This window comes from Vidua macroura, chromosome 4, assembly GCF_024509145.1.
Source record: "Vidua macroura isolate BioBank_ID:100142 chromosome 4, ASM2450914v1, whole genome shotgun sequence".
Lineage (NCBI taxonomy): Eukaryota > Metazoa > Chordata > Aves > Passeriformes > Viduidae > Vidua > Vidua macroura.
This window is the reverse complement of record NC_071574.1, coordinates 26112580-26135799: the sequence shown is the minus strand read 5'-3', so window position 1 is coordinate 26135799 and position 23220 is coordinate 26112580. Positions and strand designations below refer to the sequence as shown.

At 35.2% G+C, this 23220-nt stretch overlaps 1 protein-coding gene across 1 annotated transcript in view; it reads right to left on the bottom strand.

The window, feature by feature from the left end:
* Positions 1-432: 432 nt before the first annotated feature.
* The window catches only part of AIMP1 (aminoacyl tRNA synthetase complex interacting multifunctional protein 1), a 32029-nt gene continuing 9241 nt past the window's right edge, over positions 433-23220 (bottom strand). The window contains exons 2-7 of the mRNA XM_053976654.1: positions 16708-16841; positions 15861-15974; positions 13503-13661; positions 10797-11008; positions 7333-7501; positions 433-682 (exon numbers count right to left, since the gene is read on the bottom strand). Coding sequence (XP_053832629.1) covers positions 516-682; positions 7333-7501; positions 10797-11008; positions 13503-13661; positions 15861-15974; positions 16708-16841 — 955 coding nt within the window. The 3' untranslated portion in view covers positions 433-515. The remainder of the gene's footprint in view (positions 683-7332; positions 7502-10796; positions 11009-13502; positions 13662-15860; positions 15975-16707; positions 16842-23220) is intronic.

Genomic DNA, 23220 nt, shown 5'->3' with positions numbered 1-23220 from the left:
CAGTTACAACTGACTGCAGACTACAGAGAGAACATAGGCAAGAACAAAGGTGCAGAGGCTTAAAACACATCTGAAAACTGCTTGGAAGAAGAGCAGAAAAACTATTACAAAGTGACTGGAAGAATACAGACAATTGTGGTCTTCACTAACCAACTGCTAGTCCTGCACACAAAGAACATGGCAGAATATTTTCCTTATTTGTTTTAGCTCTTGCTAAATAGAAGCTCTACACCTTCAAGCTGTCCAGAAAATTTACTTGCCTGCCAGTGGTCCCACCACAAACAAGCCAAGGCAATTAAGTTACGAGCACTGAGTGGTTAATAACTGCTGACAGCACACAACCTCAAGGACAACAAGCCTAGTGAATGAGTGAATTGTCAAAATGTTGGGAGATGTAACATAGTATGGAAAAGAAGTCAAACAAAACAGGTCTTAGCCATGCATTTCATGTTTTTTATTTTGCTTGCATCAACTTTCCATTTCAACATCTGTAAAAGTTTCTAATAACCATTTATTTATTTAATTCCGCTGTTTGCCATGGTCTCTGCTCTGCACACTCCTTTCCCTTTCACTTCAAATGGAACTCCTTTGTATGTAGCAACACACTGGTCATTGGTATGAAGATCAGGTTGGATTTGCTCCCAAATCTTCTTCTTTGGATTAAGCTCCTTCTCAGGATCTCCTGTTTCAAAACAAAGAATAACCTCATAGCACACAACTCCGAGCAAGAACTCTATATACTTACACATCTATGACAGCCCACAGAGCATCACTGCACACACTTTTAAGGGAAAAAAACCCCCAACATTCCTTTTGATTCTCAAAATGAAAACTTTAATTGGAATTAGGAATTGTCTAGGAAATGCCTCCAGAACCTCTCTGAAAAAGATAATCTGTCAAGGTAAAAAGGTTGTATCAGACAACAAGCACTGTCAAAAGGAAGAAATTAAACCACTGCTGTTAGTTTATACTACAGACCAAAAGAATTCCCAAGAACTGAGTACATACAGACCACAGAAGTACACTGTTCACCAAGACAAGTTTGTCAGCATCTTAACTTTAGAAATGAATGATGTTTTTTGTAAGTAATTAAATGCATTTAGCAGATGCTGTTAGAGTTGAGGAGTACTGAACTTAGACAAGAATAGTCCAGAGGTAGAATATTGACATATAATTTTAGCCCCAAGTTACACACTGTTCTGCTATGCATTGTATTGTTTGATGACAAGCTCTGGTGCTCAAAACAACAGAAGCAGTAGAAATTAGCTAGAGTTTCAGCAATTAGAGTTTCAGCCTCAGTCTTGATAAGCCTCAGTTTCCTGTTTCCATGGATACATCATGATAAGACACCTACACCCTAGCAGTATTGACAGTAACTAATGACATCAGCAAATCTGATTATTTAAGGATCTCTAATGACCACAAAATGCAGGCTTCTTCTATTAATGTTTTGAAATGCTGTCAACAAATTAGATAGCATAGTGAAGGATATTTTTCAATAAGCATGAAATGCGAAATACAGACACAAAAGAAGAGAACTAATTTTGCTGCAAAGATTAACTGCTGCCTACTGACATAATCTAGATAAAATTAGGCAGCCAATTCACTGTACTATTATTTTCTGTTCAAAGGTAAAGTAAGTTTAATCTCTTAATTCTAATACAATAATTTAATCATAAGATTGTTGGGTGCTTTTAATTTCTTGTGTGTCACACAGGAAAGACAAATTAAAAACTCCACAAGAATTGCAGATTTAAATGCTCAAAGAAATCTCATGCTATTTCATTGTTGTTACACTCACTATATGTTTTTACTTCCTTGTAGTGCCATATTGGTACTATTCTGCCCAAACTATCAAAATCAAAAGTTCCAGAACAAGCAAGAATCAAAAACAAATCCTAGGAATCATATCCTCCCTGAGATCCTCTCTGAGGAAGAGCCCTCCAAGTGAGCAGAAAGTCTAGTGTTGCACTACAAAGCATTCCCAAAGGTTCAGGAAGAAAAACTGTAAGACTACAGGGATTTTAACATATCTTTTCCTAGTAGTTGGTTGAAAGTCATCACTGCTTGGTAAGTCTTGACTGACTGACCAACCAGTGGTTAAATAAACTACTCTCATTCCAGCCTGCCTTACGCCTTATTGGTATTCTCCTTTAAATGTTTTCCATAGTTCAGCCTACTCACATTCTCAATGCCTGCAAACCTGAGCTATTTCTGTCTGTATGGGTATTCTGCAGTGTCTGGGTGTCTGTATTCTGTAGTTTCTATATATGCAAGAGAAGGAGACTAGGCCAGATTTCTCTGTGAAGTAAGCTAGCTTCACCAAAGCAGTATTTAATAATGCAGTCAAGTTATTTCACAACCAGAGTGCATTTAGTATTTCAAAGAAAAATCAGTCATAACATGAATAATTTTCTTTATATAATATTTATAATTAATATTAAATAGAGGAAGAAATTTAAATACTCTAATTACTTAAATAATTGCACTATTAAATAAAAACTATTAAATGTTTAGAGCTAATTGTGCATTTTCACAAAAATAAATAAGCTTAATACTCAGGTTCATGGATTTAGACCAAACTTGGATTTAGACCATGGTGAATGCATAGAAACTAATAAAATCATTAAACAGAATGTTAAGAGATCCATTGTACATTTTCCTTCCCCTTGTCAAATATAAAAAGCACATGATTTTTTCTTTCAGTAAGGAAGCCTCCTGACTTTTATTATAAAAAACACACTTTGGATGCTAATAAGTTTCTTTGGAATCCTGTGTCAAGCTCCCTTGGGATCTGTGGTGAGCTCATATTAGATTAGCATAGGCACCAATTTTAAATACTACCAGAGCTTTAGGCTGTGCATTTTCCTATGCCTTCTCCTCACTGCATTCCTTCTTCCCAGAAAATATTCTTTAGAAGAGTTTCTATAAATAAAATAAATTGAAGGTTTTAATGGTTTAATCAGCTTTCCACTCTCTTTACCAAAAATGGACCAAATAAGAGGTCCCAAATTTTGTTAAACATATCATTCCATCTCACAGCTTTATTACAAAAAATTTTCATAATAAGCAAGAAACCTCTCCACTTTGTAACAGTTGAAAAACTGCTGAAAGAATGTATCTCAGCACAGCAAGGGGCAAAAGGACACAGTGATGAGTGACTTTACTTAATGCCACTTACCCCACAGTGGATTGTAAGCATGCAGCTGAAGGAAAGCATCCATACGCTCTAGCTTTGATTAAAAAAACCTGCTAACTACAGGCTAACCACTGCACTCCAGCTTTACCACTTTTTATTCTTTTAAAGAGATAGTAATTCACTAAATTACTAGTGATTCTTAGATCTGAATGATAATTTAATTATATAAATTAAGTAATAGATTTTTGGTTCCTGTGGCATCAAAGTATCTGATACTTCTATTAGAAAAGAGATTTCACAGTTAGCTACAAATCTTCAAGTATTATTGCTCTCTTAAAGCAAAGTGTAGAAGGTTGTAGAATTTACACACACATGATAGAAGAATTCTTCTATGTTTTAAAAATCAGACCATTCCAGTAAAGATGGATAAAAATTTGATAAAGTTCTTAATGCAAAAAAGGCTCAAGAGACTTTGAAGATTAATGCACTGGAGTATAAAACACTTCAGTATTAAAAATTCCACTGAGGGCAAAGACATCAAATAAATAAACAAAACAGAACAGTACTCTAGGCAACAGCATTCCTGATCAAATTACTCCTCTATAAAACTCAGGGTAGTTCTAGGTAAACACTCCAGTTGCTACAAAAAAAAAAAAAATTAACTGATTTGAGACAAGATACCATTTGTTTACTTTGACTAAAACGGCCAAAGAAAATTACTCTGTATCTCATGAATATTTTGTATAATGGAGAGAGAAGACTTAAAAATAGCTCAATTCCAAGCTGCTTGATAGACAGCTGTGTGCATTTTAGAATTGCTTTATTGTTGCTGGTGGTGCTTCTGTTGCTTCACAGACTTTCATACTTCAAACTTAAATAAGACCCAGCTGTCCTTTCTATTTTAACTTCAAGGACTCCAACTGAATCTTTATGCTTTACAATTACTTTTTAAAACAAAAATTTGATCAGAATATAAATGGTTACAATTAAGCAGTGAAATTAAATGACATCTGACACAACAAGGAGTCTATCCTCCTGGTAACAGCATCAGGCAAGTGCCAGATGGTCTTTGAGGAGACAGCAGCAGCCAAAAAGCAGAAGGTTTTAACACAAAAAAGGTGAGTAAAGATAGATGTTCAACCCCATTAAAAACTGAGAAACAGTTTTCCAGTCTCCCAGTGAGTTTCCCCCTGACTTAGTTTATAATCGCAACATTGAAAAGACAAGTACTCAACAAATAAATTTACAGAAGCAGATGTCACTATGATTTTGTAGGTCTCCATCTACCAGTGTTTTCTTTTACATCTTCCTACTCAAGATAGCAAAATCACAAGTCTGAGAATTCTTTTAAATAAGTTTTATATAAGAAGAAGATAGATCACTCCACTTTGTACTATTAAGCATTAGGTAAATTTTCGAAGTCAATGATTAGCTTAAATCTCTTTTCCAAGCAGCTCTTTCTGAAGCATTAGAATATAGTGCCACATTTCAGACTACAATCTATAGCCCTGGATACATACACCTTGCAAAGGACCTGTAAAAACCTTCATTTGGCACTTACCGGAGCCCTGTGTCTTTGGCTCTCCACCAGAAGGAAACTGATATAATCCACAGAAAACCTTGTCTCACTGGCTACAAGTCGTAACTTCAGAACTAGAACAACTTAGATACCACCTTTAGCTTATTCTATATCTCTTAACAACATGGTGTCTGCATACCATAAGACCTGGTAATAATTTTAGAACAAATAATTATATAACTGATTGCTCTAGGAAAAGCTTTTTGCCACTGTAAAAAACCCAAACAACTGGAGTCAAATAGTTAAATTATTTTGATAGAACTCACTTCATCAGTCATGTGCAAGAACAGCTATGCTGGTGAACAGAAAACAGCGCTTCTACCAGCTCTCACATTTTCAAATGCCAGGCAGATGAAGCTACTTGAGATGTAAGTTTGGAGGAAGGCTGTATCTTAGACAAAAGCAAACAATAAAAGACTTTCAACCTGGGTAAAGAGCGTTTTTGAGGGGTGAACCTGTACATCATTTTCCAGGGCTTATGCACTAGAAGTGTTTATTGTGCAACTTGATGCACTCTTGCACATCCATTTCCACAGCAACAGATAGCAGTGTGAGTGTGATTCTTGCAGGTAACAAAGTTCCAACATTTAATCCATCTTTACTCACTATATGTGATAACAGCTAGAAGCCATGAATTCCTACAGTTTAGTCAATGCAATTGATTGCCGAAGCATTTCAGATTTTAGTACAGCTAACCAGTTCTGCATCTCAACCAGCAAGCTTGGTATATTTTCAATACAGGAAACTAAAACTGGAAAAAAAAAAGCCGCCAGAATGATTTCCTTTTAAAACAGTATTATTTTAAAGTATTTTCAATTGGAGCATTAAATCACAGCAAGCTGAGCTATTTTTCTGTTTCATAAAGCACCTAGATAGAGCATTGCTTCCTTTATCATATTCTAACCAAAATATATCTTTTTTTTTAAAGCATCACAATTTAACTCTTGAGAAGTATAAATATACATATATACATACATATGTATTTCTGAAAGGTATTGCATGCAAATATGTTTAACCATAGAGCTTGCCAAGAGGTTCATAAATCAAAACTCTGTTGTACAGCTAGAAATTGTCAGGAGTGCAATAGTTTATAAAGGTTCATATGGCTCTGTGCAGAAAATAAAAGTTACACCATTTTCTCACATGTGAAAGCCAACTTTTGAACATTAAATTCATCCTGAAGATGAATACTTCATTGATAAATGTGCACACATACACTTTCACCCAGTGTGGGAAATACTGGGAGTTGGACCATGCTCTTTCAAGTTTAAGTGATGGAGTGATCCTGACTAGAAGAGCACTGTTCACCAAGACCTCTGTGATCCACTTAACAGCTGACTTGAGTAGGTCTGGGCTTGGGCTGTGCTGCACAAATTCCTTAATTCCTAGGGTGCAGGATAAACCTAGGCAGCTGATTGTAAGAGAGGAGTCTACAGGCAGCTCCCATGTGGCACCAGCAACTGAGCCACCGGCGTGTCCTCACCTTTATGGAATAGGGCAGCACCAAGTCCTCACACAAACTTCCTTTATGATTGACAGCCACAATGAGTGAAAAAATACAGCAATAACTCTAACAATGGAAAGGGAAGAAACTCTCCTTATGCACAAGGAGTGCACAGCGTGCTGCAGGTGCATTCCCCTCATCTGTGCCATGTAAGATTATTTATACTAGTCTCTCTTTTCACACTCAGCTCTAATAGACAGCATTTTCAATGGCACTTTTTATGAGTATGAGTGCCCTTTTTACTGGGATCATAATGAACCAGCACTTACTGATGAAAACACTCATAACCATTATAAAATAACAAAATAACAGTGCTAATAAATACAGCAACAGAAGAAGCTGATCTGACTGTATCCCTTTCAGATTGAGAATAATGAACTGGCATTTGGGTAGGAGGGAAGCATTCAACAACATGATAAACCTATGATGCTTTATTTGAGTTTCCAATATGCAGTCAAAAATTAATCATTTTTATAGAGAAGAAATTGAAAAATGGATGAAAAATTATCTTTTGATAAAGTTTAATTTGGTAAAATTCTCATTTATATTCTGAAAAAAAGATGGATTTGTTGATTTTATTAAGTCCAGTATCTCTCTTTGGAAACCTAAAAAGACATTTTGCCCCAGACAAACAGAGAAAAAAACCCTGGTATTTAGAATATTACAGGCTCCTCTCACGAATAGGAGACTTCCAACCCCTTCTATCCCCCCCTCCATCCCTTCTTCCTCAAAAAAAAAAAAAAAAAAAAAAAAAAAAAAAAAAAGCTTCATCACTTACACTGAAACACTGTGAAAGATGCTTTACATTTGTTTGTTGCAAATTGCTAAGTACAAATATGTTTATCCATATCTTTCAAAATTGAAATACTCACTGAGACTTAAAGCTCTATATAACTTAATCAAGTTAAAAGTTTTTGACAGATGTAAAAGTATTTGCAATCCTTTATTTACACAATATTAGCATAGTAATAAAAAAAATTAAAACAAGAATTAATTCAGAAAATTTAAACAAAAAACCCAACCAGCTTTAAAAAAAGCTGTTTTATATGCTTCAACACTGAGGTTACCTTGGCATACTTGTTTCTATCATTTTCCCAACTACCTACTTACCAGGAAAACCTTCAAAAGTGATTCTTTCCCCTGGTACCGCTCCTGGTGGGGGAGCCAGAATTTCAACTTTTTCTGGGGAGCTGGCACACATCACCATTGCTTGGGACACTACTCCTCTCATCTTTGCAGGCTTCAAGTTACAGAGTAGCACTGCCATCCGATTCTGCATCTTGGGAGAGGAAAACAGAAGGATGTGAGTACTTAAAATGGCATGTGGCTTTGGGGACTCCCATTATTTCATTATAATGACAGAATGACAGTGATGAGATCTTACCATGACAAGTGAAGTGTAAGAGAAACACATAGCAACAGATTCACCATTTTAATGGCTGGATACCAGTAACTTAACATATAAACCCCTTAAGAGCCAGCCAGTGAAAAAGGGATTAAATGCTGAAATGTGACATATTTATCACGGAAATATAAAATATGCAATTTAGAAAATTAAAAACGAGGCGAGGCATTTCACTCACATTCCATCTTTATTCATTACAGACCACCACTTTAGTCCACTTTCAATATAGCACAATTAACTAAACAATTTCTATTTAATGATAATAATAATTTAATGATGATAATAATAAAAATAACAATAACAAGTCTACAAATCAGGCCCATAGGAAAAAATTTCAAACTGTATTCTGGAAGCTTAGAGGTCTTTTACATAATGAGCTCACTTGAATCTTAAATTTTATCTTAGTTAACCCAAATGCCTTGAGTGTTTTTTAACCACTGAAAATGGCTGTATATACTGTACACTGAATTTGTTAGTGCAAACCTGTAAAACTGAGTTTCTCCATTTGTTGTTTTATTTTAATAATTACAATAGTAAACCAGAGAAAATACTCTTTGCTCAGTAAAACTGCCACACTTTAGACTCTAAAACAAACCACACTTTCAAATGGAATAAAAATTAAATCCTGAACATTCTTAAGAGACAAAGTAAGGACATCTTAATTCCCATGCTACTAGTGCACATTATATGTAAGTATTTAAGATCTCTAGATTTTGGTCTTTGTGCCACACTACAAACTTTGAACAAAACCTGCAGGATTAATAATTACTAAAACTCATATGATCAACTATTTCAAACACTGCATATTTTCCAGGGAGAACACCTTACAAAGCAAGAATATAAATAGCCAAAATTAAGCAGTTGAGAAGAAAAAGTTATCTTGCAGCAGTTTCAAGCCAGCCCACTGACTGAAAATTTCTCAAGTTATTGCTACGGAAATAAGTAGCACAAAACACAAAAAAATGGTTGTAATAGGTCAGTGACTAAAATGCAAGTTGTAGCATTATCTAGCACTGAATAACAATTAATGAATGGAAGGCTAATTACTGGGTGGACATCACAATGATCTAGAAAGAAAAGATTTCAAGGCATCTAAGTGGAAGAAAAGGCTTCTGCTACAAAGATCAGAGTATATCATTCATAACAGATATAACTGTAATGTATCCTCTTACAACAAATGGTTGTAGAATAGCATTTCTGGAGGATGATGGTGGCCTTTTCTCTTCTTGTTAAGTTTAAGATACATTCCCTGCATTCCTGTTCTTCACTTCTGATCACTGATATGAGGTTCTCTTAGTTTAATGAGGAGGAGTGACAAAAAGTGACACTCGAGAATCGCCTCTATTTCAAGAACAATTGCCTGAAACAGGTATTGATGCTAGGAACACACAGAGATCCACTTCAGAAAACCAAATGCAGTGGCAGAAAAGGTGTCAATTCCTTTTTCAGAATTTCAGAAATTTCCCCAATTGTCCCCAGCAGCCAAAAACAGCTCAGCAATGGCATGGTGTACCTTGTGCCGAGATCCTTCCATATCCCTGTTACTTGCGACACAAGTGCTCATGACAACAGAGGGCGCAACTTCTGACGTGGCTTCACCACCACGTGAACAAAACCACAGCCTTTCACATATAAAGTGGGCATGCCAGAAGTTTTCACACCCATAAATAACTTGCACTGCATACTGAAATGTTAGTGAAGATACATACTGTGTTTCCTAACCAAAAGTAAAATCAGATGATACAAATACTACAGCCTCAAACACTGCTAAATTACCACATCAAACACCAAAATCATAAACAGCTGAATTTTTTTGTGAAGAAATTTATGGCTATGGTCCTTCATCTGATGTATATATTTTTATTTCAATATATGGCAGTAGACACATGCCAGGCCTTCACATTTTTGAACACTTCAAAAAACACAAAAAGATGGAAGCTTGCCCCTAAAAATTTACTGTCTTAATAGAGACTTGCCAAAACCAAAAACAGACACGCAAACAAAAATGTTCTCAAAGAACGTGCAAGGATGATCCCTAATTCTCTGTTAATGAGTACCTCAGATTATTTTTCCACTCAGAAAGAAGGTCAAAGAGAAATGACTCCTGCTGACATTTCATTCTATACACTTCATGTTTGTTAGACTATTTAGAGTGGTTTTTAAGATGTTTTCCTCTACATGCTTTCTTGAAAGCAGACTGCTAAAAGCAAGAGAATTGAGATTTTGCCCAGTGCAAATCCAGTAAGTAGACATCATCAGGTGATCAGTGCAGGATAGTTACTATATTCAGATGGGTTTTTTTGGTTCAGTAACTTTCTGTAGCATAAAAAAAGCAATCACAATTTTAATTGTTTCCTATGCTTGCAGTCTTACCATGGGGACAGTGTGCAAATAAGGATCGAAAAGACATTTAAGAAAGTAGAGCTCTTTCCAGACTAAGATCAATTCCTTCATGATCCATTTTGCAGTTGCTCTACACAACACTGCTTTAAATGCCAAGCTTGCATTTGAATTTAGGAGCAGCCTTCAGTCAATTCCTCTCACCCTCTAGAAGAGGTGTGAAAGGAAAACTAGATCTTGAAGTCTTAGGTTGTTCAAAGGCACCCATAAACCATCTGTGTCAAACACCAAAGTGTATTAACAAAAAAAAAAAAGCATAGACACACATTCTATTCTGCACAAGGAAGTAAAAATATGCATTTTGTATTCCACTGTTGTGCTATTCATTGTCAGCTAAGTTGAATTTACACACGCTCTGCTTTACTTCATGCCAAAAATTTCAACAGGCTATAAAAGAGAATTGGAAGGCAAAGGTTTCAAAAGTTTGGATCATACAAAAAAAGTTACTATGATTTCTCTACTACATAGTAGGAAACCTAAAAGAAGAGTACCATCTGTTTAGTTTAGGAGTTCAGTGTGCACCGATGGCAGAGGAATTGGACTAAGATCCCAGGACAGAAACACTGCAATCAGAAACTGATTTGGGGTAAGGGTACTTCTCTGGTTTCTGGCAAATGTTGTTAAGTATTACTTCCATCTGCATTTTATATTTGTTCTCATGACTGTACAAATCTTTTAGCAGAATAAAAACATGTCCTGTTTTTAACAGATGAATGCCTTAAGAAACTTTAGGAAAGGAAAAGCTATCAGTAAATAATTTTGTCAATACCTTATCCAGAGGAACATGTTTCACTAAACCGCTGACAACAGTCCTTGGGCTTGCTTCACCAACATCCACTTGTTCAACATACAGAGTGTCTGCATCTGGATGCTTTTCAGCAGTAATAATGCAGCCAACACGAAGATCCAGCCGAGAAACATCTACAGGTTTCGCATCACTATTTCCAGCAGTTGGCTGCTGTTTCTTCTCCTTCTTTTCACCTATTAGAGAACATTTTGTTCCATGAAATAAACATAAAAAAAAGCACAACTAACATATATGACTACTGCAAGGGAAAAGTGAGCTACAGTCTCAGAAATAAGCGTAATTTCTGCGCAAAACACAAAAGAAGAGTAAAGAGTTAGCACCTCTGTTACCAGTTTCCATTGGTGAATTGTCATACACACTTCAATTTACATCATTACCTCAACTAATTACCACCTCCTGTTTGTAAAGTCATCCTGAATTTAAGTGCAGCTAACATGTGTAAGTGACAAAGGCCGTATCAATTACCTGATCATCCCATTCAAATAATTAGCAATTACCAGTAAGCCTTGCCATGGTGCTTCACCAGCATAAGGAAACTAGGGAATCACAGTCCATCAGGTTATGAGTGCTTATCAGCGTGGTACACAGCCAGGAGCTGTGAAGTTGCTGCAGCTGCACTGTCACAGCTGCAATACAACCCTTCAAGATGACATTAGCCAACATTCTGCACTTCCCAAACACAACAGTGCATGAAAATGCTCATGGCTTACAAGATTCCCTTGGTGTGGTGTCTTTACCCCATGATCATCATACACACAGACTGTGTAGTATAAAACAACAGTGAACCAACACTCCCCATACACAGCTGCTTATATAAATCATAGAATAATAAAATATGCAATATTCCTTTCAAGATGAGCAAGTTACATCCAGTTTATAGATAGGACTGTGCTGTTTAGGAGATGTTCAAGACTTGTTTAACAGCTATAATCTCTGGGAGATTAAAAAAATCTAATATGTGCTTATTTTAAATAAGCATATTCTGTTATTCTTTCATCAAGATAACTTACATATTAATGTAAACTAAACTCCCTTCTTAAAGGAGCACAAAAGGTAAAGCGGACACATAATGCAATTTGATTTCATTCATCATTGTTTTAGTACAAGCATGAAATTAAATGATACAGTCAATAATAAAAGGGCAATATTTTTTAATATAAGCAACAGCTCTGCAAAAATATTTGTTCATTTATGATGAATGAAAATCTCTAGTGATTATGACTTGGGTTTTTAATGTAATTGACAATTTGATTAATAAAATCAATTGTATATATAATAATATAAGAGAAACTGGATAAAAATCCCAATCAAAATGGCTAACATATAATATCTAAGATCCTTTGAAAGACACGCTAAGTTTATCCTTGGTATAATTCCACACTGTTCTCTATGACATTCCTCTACAAGAGAAATTAACTCTTTCCTCAAAAGAGAACAAAGCAAATATGTACATGGTCTGTATACATACAGATACATAGAAAATATCCATTTCAATGCCAGAGGCTAAGGAGAAAAATGCACTCCTCTGGCCACTGTCAGAGTCAGTCCACAATCAACATACAGAAAAATTATACAGATGAGGTTTGCAAGAAGTAGAACAAAGAATATTAAAATAACCAGAGAGGAAAGAGATTACATAGGTGACAGAAAGCAAAGGGTTTTGAGACAGTCCATCATTTCATCAATTTCTAGACTTAAAAACAAATTTTACATTTTGGTTACTTCAACTGTTAAATGCAATACCTGCAACAGATGCTGAACTCCACAGAAATAGCCTGTGCAGGGCTACTATTTAATGTGTGTGCTTTATTTCAGCATAAGGCAAAAGTCTGTATGCTTTCCATATGAGATGAGCTGTGTCAGCCAGAGCATGGTGCTAGTAACACCAAATTTGTGGGTTCAACCGCTGTATGGGCCATTCCCTTAAGAGGTGGGCTTGATGATCCTTGTGGGTCCCTTTCAACTCAGGATATTCTGTGATCTGCATTTGTCTGACTGAATTTAAGCTACTTGTATTGTACTTCCCCTCATCATATATAGAAAAGTTTTATTTTTCCTTACCAACTGAATACTTGCTCTGTAGCTGCTGAATACTTGAGAGAAGAATTTAATTGCCTGCTACAACATGTGGCATCTGCTTTTGTATTTACAGCTCTATGGAATACTAATGTGTCAAAGGCTGAAATACATTAAAAAATATAAAATAGCTTCTAAGTCGCTGTACAGCTCACCAGAAAAAAAAGAGACAGCACACTATCGTAACATCCAAATTCTGAAAACCTGTACAAATCCAATAATAGCAAATTAATAATAATCTGCATAAGAGAATGATTGCAAAACACAGGTTTAAGTTACAAGATAACTTGCAAAAAAGTACAGGTACAGGTGTCCAACAGACATGCCCTGTTTTTTGTTGGTGGTGGTTTTTTAAATGAAGAAGTGCAGTCACATTAAACAGAATTTGGCATGTATCCCATGCAAGGAAGAATCTGTAGCTTACCTGACAGCCTTCATTAGCTTCTAGTATTTTCAAGATTTAAGATCTAGCACATGACTCTTCCTACTGTAGCTGTATGAAAGCTTTATTTTTGTGCTCAAAATCACGTAAAAGCATTTGCATAAATTAAATACCTCAACTGTCTATCAGAGATAAGGAAAGTGAAATACCTTTTTTTTCTACTTTTTCCTTCTTTTTCTTTTCTTCATCTTCACCTTTAATTTGATCTTTGGAACCAGAAGATGCTGTAACTGCTGTAGATTGTGGAACATCCTCTGAAAACGAAGCTGTAGAAAGGGTTGTACCAGGAGGAACTGCAACCTGCTTTACTAAAATCAAAACCACAAAAGTCAGGGGCAGTACCAGAACTTTGAATACTGACATTTTTAAGTGTACAATATAAATGAAAATGCAGAGAGAACTGAAAATTTTGCTTAATATACTAAACCACAACTGCTGAGTAGCGAACCACATTACAAAACACATTTCAGAACTTAATCTATATGTGATTATGATCAATTAAAACAAAGTGTTTGATTACAGATTTTTAAATGTGAAAAAGTCCTAAATACAAGAAAATATGTAAGCAAACAGCATCTCTTTTTGCAGTTGATTTCAACATCTAGTTATTTTTTCTACCAATTCCCTATTTCCCATTTGTTTAGTTTCAGTTTATAGCTACTAGCTTTTGTCATACTGGAGACTATTCCATAAATGAGTTACGCACAAAATCATTTTTATATCATATTCAGATCATCCATCAACTCTTATGATTAACTTAAGAAACTGAGCCTACAAAATTACCTGCAGCCCTAACATGATCTGCTGATTTCTCTCTTCCCTTCCCTAAATTCTCCACATTACCTTCAACAGCTCTTTTTAAACTGCTGATACATAATTCTGGACATTGCACTATCAACCTTACCAGACAGAAGTGTAAGAAGCACCTCTCTTCTACATTCTGCTCTTCAAGAATCTCATCAAGGCTTTAACCCAGTAATTGTACAGGGTAAGCATCATCAGAGCACTAAGCAGTACCATCAAGGCTCCCTTTCTCAAGCAACGATAGATGAGAGGATCTTTTAAAGTTCCTTTCAATCTGTTCAATGTTTTATCATTAACAGCTGATAAATCCTTCTGATGTCACCATGACAGAATTCTCCATTCTGAATATGTTTTGTTTTGCATTTCAGATATTTACTAACTTTTCTGAAGAACTGCACTTTGTTAGTTGATGCTTGTCCTCTTCAACACGGAAGTGATTTGCACAAATTATATTCTTATAAACAACTTTCTAAAATCATTTGAATATGAGATTTGCTGTACCAACAACCACTTGCTTGCTAGCTGGTGAAAGTCTTTGTTTCTCAGGTTTTTAAAAAATATCTTGCGGTGTTTTTGATCTTCCGTGTCCATCTAATTTCTGTGCTCAACTACTTAATCCTTTCAAAGCTAACAAACATCTTATTTCCTTCAAAAGAAAATATCTGAATTTAGTCCTACTACCACTTAGATGAACTAGCTAACTAAAGGAAGATGCATATCAATTTATTTCCTTTGCCATCTTGGACCAATATACCTTAAGACCTCTCTAAAGCACAACAGACACTGTGAAATATCCTACACCTGTCAAGAACTGTTGCAGACTAAGAGACAACAGAGAAATGTAAGTACTGGTTTGGTTTAGTACACAAAAAGGTTTTATTGGTATACAACTGAGAAAAAGAATTCTCTGTATTCACATGTTAATTTCTTTTTTGAAGACTGAATGTGCTTTTACACTGGTAAAACATTCAGTGCAGTTAAATGCCAGCATCCAGACACACTAGATACTATCTTAAACAATTTAGAATACTGATAGCATGGGTTAACAGCAATAACTGTTGAGGGCAGAAAAGGATTTTTTGGCAATAATTTTAAAAGACAACACAGTGTATCTGAAACACTTCAGTTTTGGGGTTTTTTTTATTCTTTTTTTTTCAGCTTGTACCATAATGAGGTTTGCAAGAAGAAGGAGAGCAAAGAAAAAGTCCAATGGAATGCTGGTCTAAAGCATAGAATCATAAATTCAGAACACATTGTTTCTAAATTTACATTACACAGCTTTCCTAGTATGTCCCTGACCATCTGTACTTTGCACCATGGCTTGATTTTCCCTTAGTGATTTTTCAGTCATGCTAGATTAAATATTCAAAGTAGCAAGAAGAGTTAGACATGTAGCAATTTCTACAGTATTACAAGGAGTCAATGTCATCAGTGAGGTTCACGTCTTATTATGAAACTCTGAACAAAAAATAGAAAGAACTAGTTCCATATCTGATTAAGTTTAGTATATGGATTTGTCAGGCCTGCAGCTTATTAAAATGTTGGAATCAATTAACTTGTCATAAGCATGGAATCACGGAAAATCCAGAATATGTAAGAAATACCATAGAGGCACATACAGAACAATAAAAATCAAGAAGAATTAAGATAGTTTTGTGCTAACTACATCAATGCTGTATGAGAATAGCACTTTTTTTCCCCACCTCCATTTCGAATTTCAGCCTGAATCAGCTCCTGTTTCAGCCCTTCAATTTCTTTCTTCAGTTTAGCATTTTCTACACGGAGCTTCTTCTCTTCTCGCAGAGATGCTTGCAAGACTACAGTGGACACATTAAAAAAAAAAACAGGTTTCAATAACTAGCACTCATCACTTTGTACACAGAGGTTTGTTTTTAAAGAAAAGTGAAACATGGTGAGCCAAACAGCACAAAAGTGAAAACTTTCAAGGAGTATATAATCAGAAATACTTATGAATTATTTTCTTTGTTGTTGAAATAGACATTTTTACAATACTTATATAATCAAATTGCCTCTCTGTACTATCTTCTCAGTCCCCTAAACAGAATCACAAGAAAAAACTCTGAGAAACCTACAGGAAAACCTGGACAATGTTTGTCATACAGAGCACCTTATTGCACTGATACAATTAAGTACAAAATATCAAAGTTGAAGGTTGAGAGAACCACTCTTGAGAGAATGCCATAGTTGTGAAAAAACAGTAATAAATTCAGGATAAAGCATAGTCTCGTATTCTTTCCAACTCCTTTGCTCCCTTCAAACAAAATCTAAAATTTCTATAATTTGTGTATTAATTCTTACTCATCCATACCTCTTCTGTTTCAGAATAAGCAGTTTCAAAAAAAACCAAACCAAACCAAAACCCCCACAACCCACAGGACAGTCAAGAAGGGCTACGATTGCAAGGTTTCTCTTGGAAAACTTGAAACACTCTTTAAAGGCTGACACACCACATTTTCTCATTTTCTCATATGTGCATTTACTGTTAACCATCTGGTTAATAGGTTTAGCATAAGATAGGTAAATCCTTACTGGCTTTTTCCTTGAGCAGGGCAACTTGTTGCTTGAGGTACTCAATAACTTGATCAGCCTCTGCACCCTTCTGCTCCAGTCTGTTCAGCACTGCATTGTTGGTTGCCATCTTTACCAAAAAACGGGATAAAAACCTAGACAAAAAACAGCCTAAAATTAATGACTTCTTAATGCAATAACATTATTATCTCTTACCACATCAAGCAGTTCTCAAATCAGTTGCTGAATAAAAAAATTTTTTAAGTGAGAAGCTGGGCTCCTACCTCCTAACGCAAAGTCCAAACAAAAAGCAACGTTAAACAGAATCTGATGTTTGACGGCTGCTTTCAAGTGTTTTGGAAGAAAAGCTATTTTTTTCCCAGCAGCAGAAAATGTATTCTTCTTTCATGAAATAGAAAAAAAAAATCTACCATCTCGGAAAGAAAGGTATGAATACATGGGGGAAGCGGAGGGCCATTGAAGAAACTAAAAGGAAAACGATTGGACAGAAAAATACTGTATCCCGGGCTTAACTAAAAAAAAAAAAAAAAAAAAATTAAGTGTATATCAAATTTTATTGAGACTAAGAAAATTGAATCACCCCACAAAAATTTCCAAATGTTTTTAATAAATTTATTCAGAATATAGTGAATACTTCATAGATTGTACTTGTGCATATATTAAGACTTTACTGTCTTACTTTTAATACTCATAATTCATGAGTATTTTTACTTATCTCAGATAAAAACAACTTTTATTACAGGTTTACACCTCGAGTTATTTTAGCACCAATTCTGATTGTTTGATTTTGCATCCACTGAAATGGAAGGGCCAGCAGACAGATAACAAAGAAGGAGGGAACACAAAAGACCAGCAAAGAGCACAAATAAATGCTGTCTAACCTTCTTTTATGGTATTCACAATTTACTAATGTTCCAGAAAGTAGTTATGCCTTGTGTACAGCCTTTATTTTTTGAAAGCTACCAAATCTGGCCTACCTTCCTTCTCAGGAACACTTGTGTCTAAACACAAGAGCTCAAATAGTGGCAACAGAACTATGAAAAACAGTTTCAATCACTCATATCTGCAGCAGACAGTGCTTTTTCCCTCCCACTCAGTATCTAAGTGAGAAAAGAATCTGTACTGTCAGCTGCCTCTTCTGTAAATCAAGAAAATTTGTTACAGGTGGGAAGAAAAGATCTTTACAAGCAATGGTGATTTAATTCCTGTGAGGTGATTCAATTCCTGTAAATTTGTCCATGAACTGCAACAAATGAAAGAATTGATAAGAAAATGGAAATCCAGGCACATGTATTGGCTCCTCAACTTTATCAAAATCCAAAAATGCCTTTTCTCATACCAAATTGGCAGATAACTTCCTATTTTATTCCAAGACTATTATAACACTATGATCTAAATCTGGTTTTAACATACAAATAATATTCCCTATTGGGATAGGCAACAAAAGTCATGCTGAAGGAAAAAGAGATTAGAAATAACTGAAAGGTGAACAGCTACAATCACACTCATGCCAGGGTTAACATACTGCCTCTGATGCACTCTAAAAATCAACACACATTTTAGATCTGATCTTTTAGATCTGATCAAATAACTCAAACGCCCACAGAAATATATTTAAAGAAATAAAAAAACATAGTAAAAAAACCCAGAAAACTAACTACAAATATTCAGGAATAGTGTATTTAAAAGGAATAGTGTATTTAAAAATTCCCAAAGTAAAATTCACAAAGCCAGAGAGAGGCATAATAGTCAGATGATGCATGGAGTATCTTGCAAATGTGATGCATGAACCAAAATCCTGCCTTCTTTGCAATGCAATACAATCACAGTCTGTTTTACACACACTGTTTCACTTAAAATGTGAGAGTATTATGTCCATCACACCTTCCACTCATCCACAATAGATTTTTCTTTTAAAAGAAAGAAACTGTCCTGGAGCAAAGAGCAGAAAAATCTCCCCAGGACAACTAAATTAATTTTTATATTCAAATTAATGTCTGCTAACAAGAAAATAATTTTGGTTTCATGGGCAGACTGAAAACAGAGTTTCAAAAAGGAAAACAGTGATTCCAATAAGTTCCTAATTGAGATGTCAAATGGAAACAGACATAAAACTATTATGGCACAACACAGCATAATACAAAGCTGGGGATATTACAGTCTGCATACCAGTAAGATTTCTTGCAAGCTACAAATTCTCTCGGGGAACACAATACTAACAGTGGAAACTTTTCCAACAACAACAAAAATGCTACTAAAACTTCAAAGTGAATAGAATTGGTACATTTTATAGATTTTAGCCAAGTTGGCTAATGAACTGAAGATCTGGAAATGAAGTTACATGATTACAATTTTCCCACTTGTCAAATAAATTTCTGCAAAGCTAGTATTGTAACAATAACACAAAGGAATAGGTATTTCCGATGCTAATATAAAAAGGCAACAGGCTGAAATGAACTGCTGCAGGAACAAGCACAGGAACCCATACAGCAGAGTGATAAAACTGTATCCAAAAAGGGCACGTGAAGGAAAAAAGTAAGATCCACCCTTTATTACAGACCACAAAACACATTAAAAATATGAGAACTGCAACTATCAAAGTTTACAGTCAATTTTCTTTTTTTTTTTTTATTTTTTAACCTTTACCCTATTTTCTTTGCCCTTTACTATCCTGTCACCCTAACACAAAAAAATCCTATAACAACCAATCCTTATTGGTGATACACAAACTAAAAATTGGAAAGAAAACCAGAAATAATATTGCTTAAAAACCAGATCATAGCTTACTGCAGATACATTCTGACCTACTTAGGAAAAAATGTCACAAAGAGCAATTGAAAGTAAAGTCACTTCATCCAAATGTGCCTAATGAGCTCCTTTCCCTTGCTTTGAAAAACAGGTATGGCGTATTTATATTCAGACATTCTGGAAAAGTCCTTAAGTTACCTGCTTGCTTAGCTAAGGGAAACTGTTTTATCTCAGACCTCTGGGGATTGCTGTGTTATTTGCAAGACACTCAGAACTGCTCCAAAACCCACTTGCTCCACTCAATGGAACTCAATCTTGAAATGTAAGACTCAAGCTGTACAGTTATTCATTATACTGCACATCAACACATGAGAGCTGTTTAAGTTCTCATCATTTTACCTGTTGATTAAGAAAGTTGCCCATCTTTTTTTAAACTGAAGGCACTGTCTGCTGCTGTCTTCTAAGTAGCTGCAGTACCTTACAGGAGAAAATAGGCACTATCCCACATTGTTGCTCAAAAACAAGTACTGTGGAAGTGTCCCCGAAGTGGCAAACTCTCTATAACAAATCAAGACTTCTCATATAGTATAAATTACCCCCAAATTTTAACATGTTTTACAAATACTTTATCAACATTGGCCTCAACCTTAGCATATATCCAAATCAAAAGCTGAACAAAAGACACTAAAAATATAAATCTGATTGTAGCTTACTCTTCAATGTTGTCTATTGTTAAAAGCATGAAAAAGCCCAAATCCCTCTAAAATTCATGACAAAATTTAAAACTTAAAACTTTAAAAATTAGTTTTGGAATCTATCCCTAGTCCGAACATGGAACCAATTACTGTCCACTATTGAAAAAGCAACCATTAAACAGAAAAAAACAAAAAACCACAAACAAACAAGCAAAATAAAAAGCAACACCTGAAATTGGAAAGCAACTGACTGCTAAAACCTAAAATGAATAGCTCTGAGCATTCCTTTTTCCAGCTGGTAGTTTTAAAAAGCTCACTACTTTGAAGCTCTCAGCTTTTTCTTGCAATGCTTTGCTAATATCAACACAGAAAGATTACAACTACAGGAGATTTAACCACAAGTGCCTCCTTCTCCTCTTCCTCTCCCACGTACACAGTTAATTCCTTCACAGTAAGAGGGCAAACTTTGACAGCCCACCACACCTGGACAGCATTCTCCTCTGCATGGAGCTTTGCTCTCACCCACTGCTGCTCTGTGCTTGCCATGGAGGAATCAAGTACTTCTATAGCAAAGCTAATTCTATTCATCTTTAACAAAGAGCAGGTAACAACCACACAATGGCCCAGGTGGCATTTGCTGTGAGGCACATGTTTATGGTATGTTAATGAGTGGCTGCCAACCAAGACCTAAGATTTCATTTTCTCACTAGAGGAAAAAAACAAAGATCTGCAAAAAGACATGCTGGCTTTCCAATTGAGATGATCTGTTCAAATCAAACAGAAACAGTGGCATATTATAAAAGTTATCAACACCCCAAAGGTAATTTCTCCAATGCCAACTAAAGTTCAATAATTTAAACTATATAAAAGTACTTAATGTTAGTTCCTCTTCCTAAGCTTTTGGTCTTAAATCCTAAGGAGATATCAAATTAAACCCTTTTTCCTCTTTGCAGAATTGTGACCAACTTGTATAGCAAAGTATGCTACTGTCTGTAAAAGACAAAGTACCAACAATCACTTTGTTTCTACAAGAAGTGTGTTCAAAACCTTCTATCTGAGCATCTTTTCTGAGTATGGTCCTTTCTGGCACACAATCTTACAAAAACCCATAAACATAACAGAATGTGCCAGCTGTTTGCCAGATTCTGCTTTCCTGTGCTTTGCACTTCTGTGAACTGTGAGGATACAGCGAACCACATTTGAGAATCTCACATCACACCTTTTTATTCTGCAAGGTAAGGAACAACAGTTAGCAGATCAAAACAGAAGAAAGCAGACCAGAAGTATGTTTTCTTTGGCTGAACCAAAGTATCACTGCAACTAGGCAATTGTTGTAACTCATCCCATATTTTCTCATCTTGGAGAACAGAGATCCATGCTTTATAAATCAAATCTTTCTTAAAGTTCCTTCTAACTTCTGATAAAATGTTCTAGGCCTGATGCTGTCAGCACCTTCTGCTAAACTTTAGAATACTTGATAAGTTCACATTTTTGGAAGAAAAACTTAAGACAGTTTTATAGCTTTCAAGCCTCCAAAAATTTAAGCTATATAAAAAAATCCAAGCCAAAACACAGGAGAGCTACAACTAATTAGTTCTGAGATCAAATCTTAGTTTTGACTTGATCACCCCCACAACTTCACTCTAAGCAATGCAAAGAAAATCAGCAGCTGTTCCCCACTTGTCTTAGGGAAGCAATAGCCTGAAACACTTCGTTACAAATTTTCAGTTAAACAGTTCTGTTGCTAGGACATTTTGGAAATCAGGTACATTTAGTAAGTTTCATGCACTTATACTCATCACCACCACCAAAGCTTGGGTATTTCACTGGCTTTATACCTGTTATATCTTGTAAAACACAATCATGGCTTTTTATACCCATATATCCCTTCTCAGGAAATGAAGTTGCAAAAGATCATGCGATTCCACCCTTAACAGACAGAAAACAATCATATTTATTTATGGGAAATGTAGGTTTTCCACAGTTTTATGTGTGGAAAGACATAATTCTTCAATAAAAAAATCCTCAAAAAAAAAAAAAAGTCAAACATGGAGCTGTTCACAAACAGTTTTAAAAAAAATGTGCCTTTTAAATCCATATGCAAATACGCAAAGCTATCAATAATGACCAATATAATGTTGTGAGAGAAAACGGAAGAATTTAAAGTATTAGGTACTTCTGCATTGCATTACTATCAAATTACTATCAAGTAATTTTTTCGTTATAATGGAGCAAAAAAAAGACATAGTGCACTTACACTTAAATATCATTTCAAGCACACTTGAGGCATGCACATATCAGTGAAGATTTAACTACCAGCTCAGCTCTCTTTCAGAATTAAGTTTATTGTTAGCTCTGTAAGGGAAGAATGTACGCTTCCTGAATAGCAAAAAGTTCACACATCTAAAAATACAATCCAAGGCCTTAAGCAAATGTGTGTAAATATTCAAAATGTAGACGCTTACCCAGGTCCTTCTCCACATACGGCAAAGAACACCTATCAAAACATTTTTGGCAGAACAATGGCAAATATTTGAAAAGCAACAGCAAAATTAAAATTTAAAAAAAAAAAAATCAAAACAGCCAAACAAAAAAGCCACAAAACAAAATGACCCACCAAAAACATACAAACAAAAATCACTCCCAAAAGAAACAAAAACAACTCACAAAAAAAATTCTAAAAGCAAAGAAAAAAATCAACAAAACAAAACAACTCCTAACCCTAAACCCAAAGAACAGCTGGTTTGGTTTTGGGTTTTCTTCCAAAATTTGAGCATTATTAGTAGATTGCAGTATAAAAGTTGAAACCTAGAAATTATCAGATGAATCATCGTGGAACCTGATTTTTGACTCACAGTACTAGACCAATGATTCCCTGCCAGGTACTAGAGATTTGGGTACAACTAAAGATCAAATGAATTTTTAACTACTACCCTGGTATTTTCCTAAAAAAATAATTTTTCTAAATTTTATTAGAAAAATTCTGTTTTTCTAAAATAAGAATGGTCTTTTTAATATGAACAAAATGAAGTTACAGCCTAAAATGTTAAGAGGGTGTTACAAAATACGT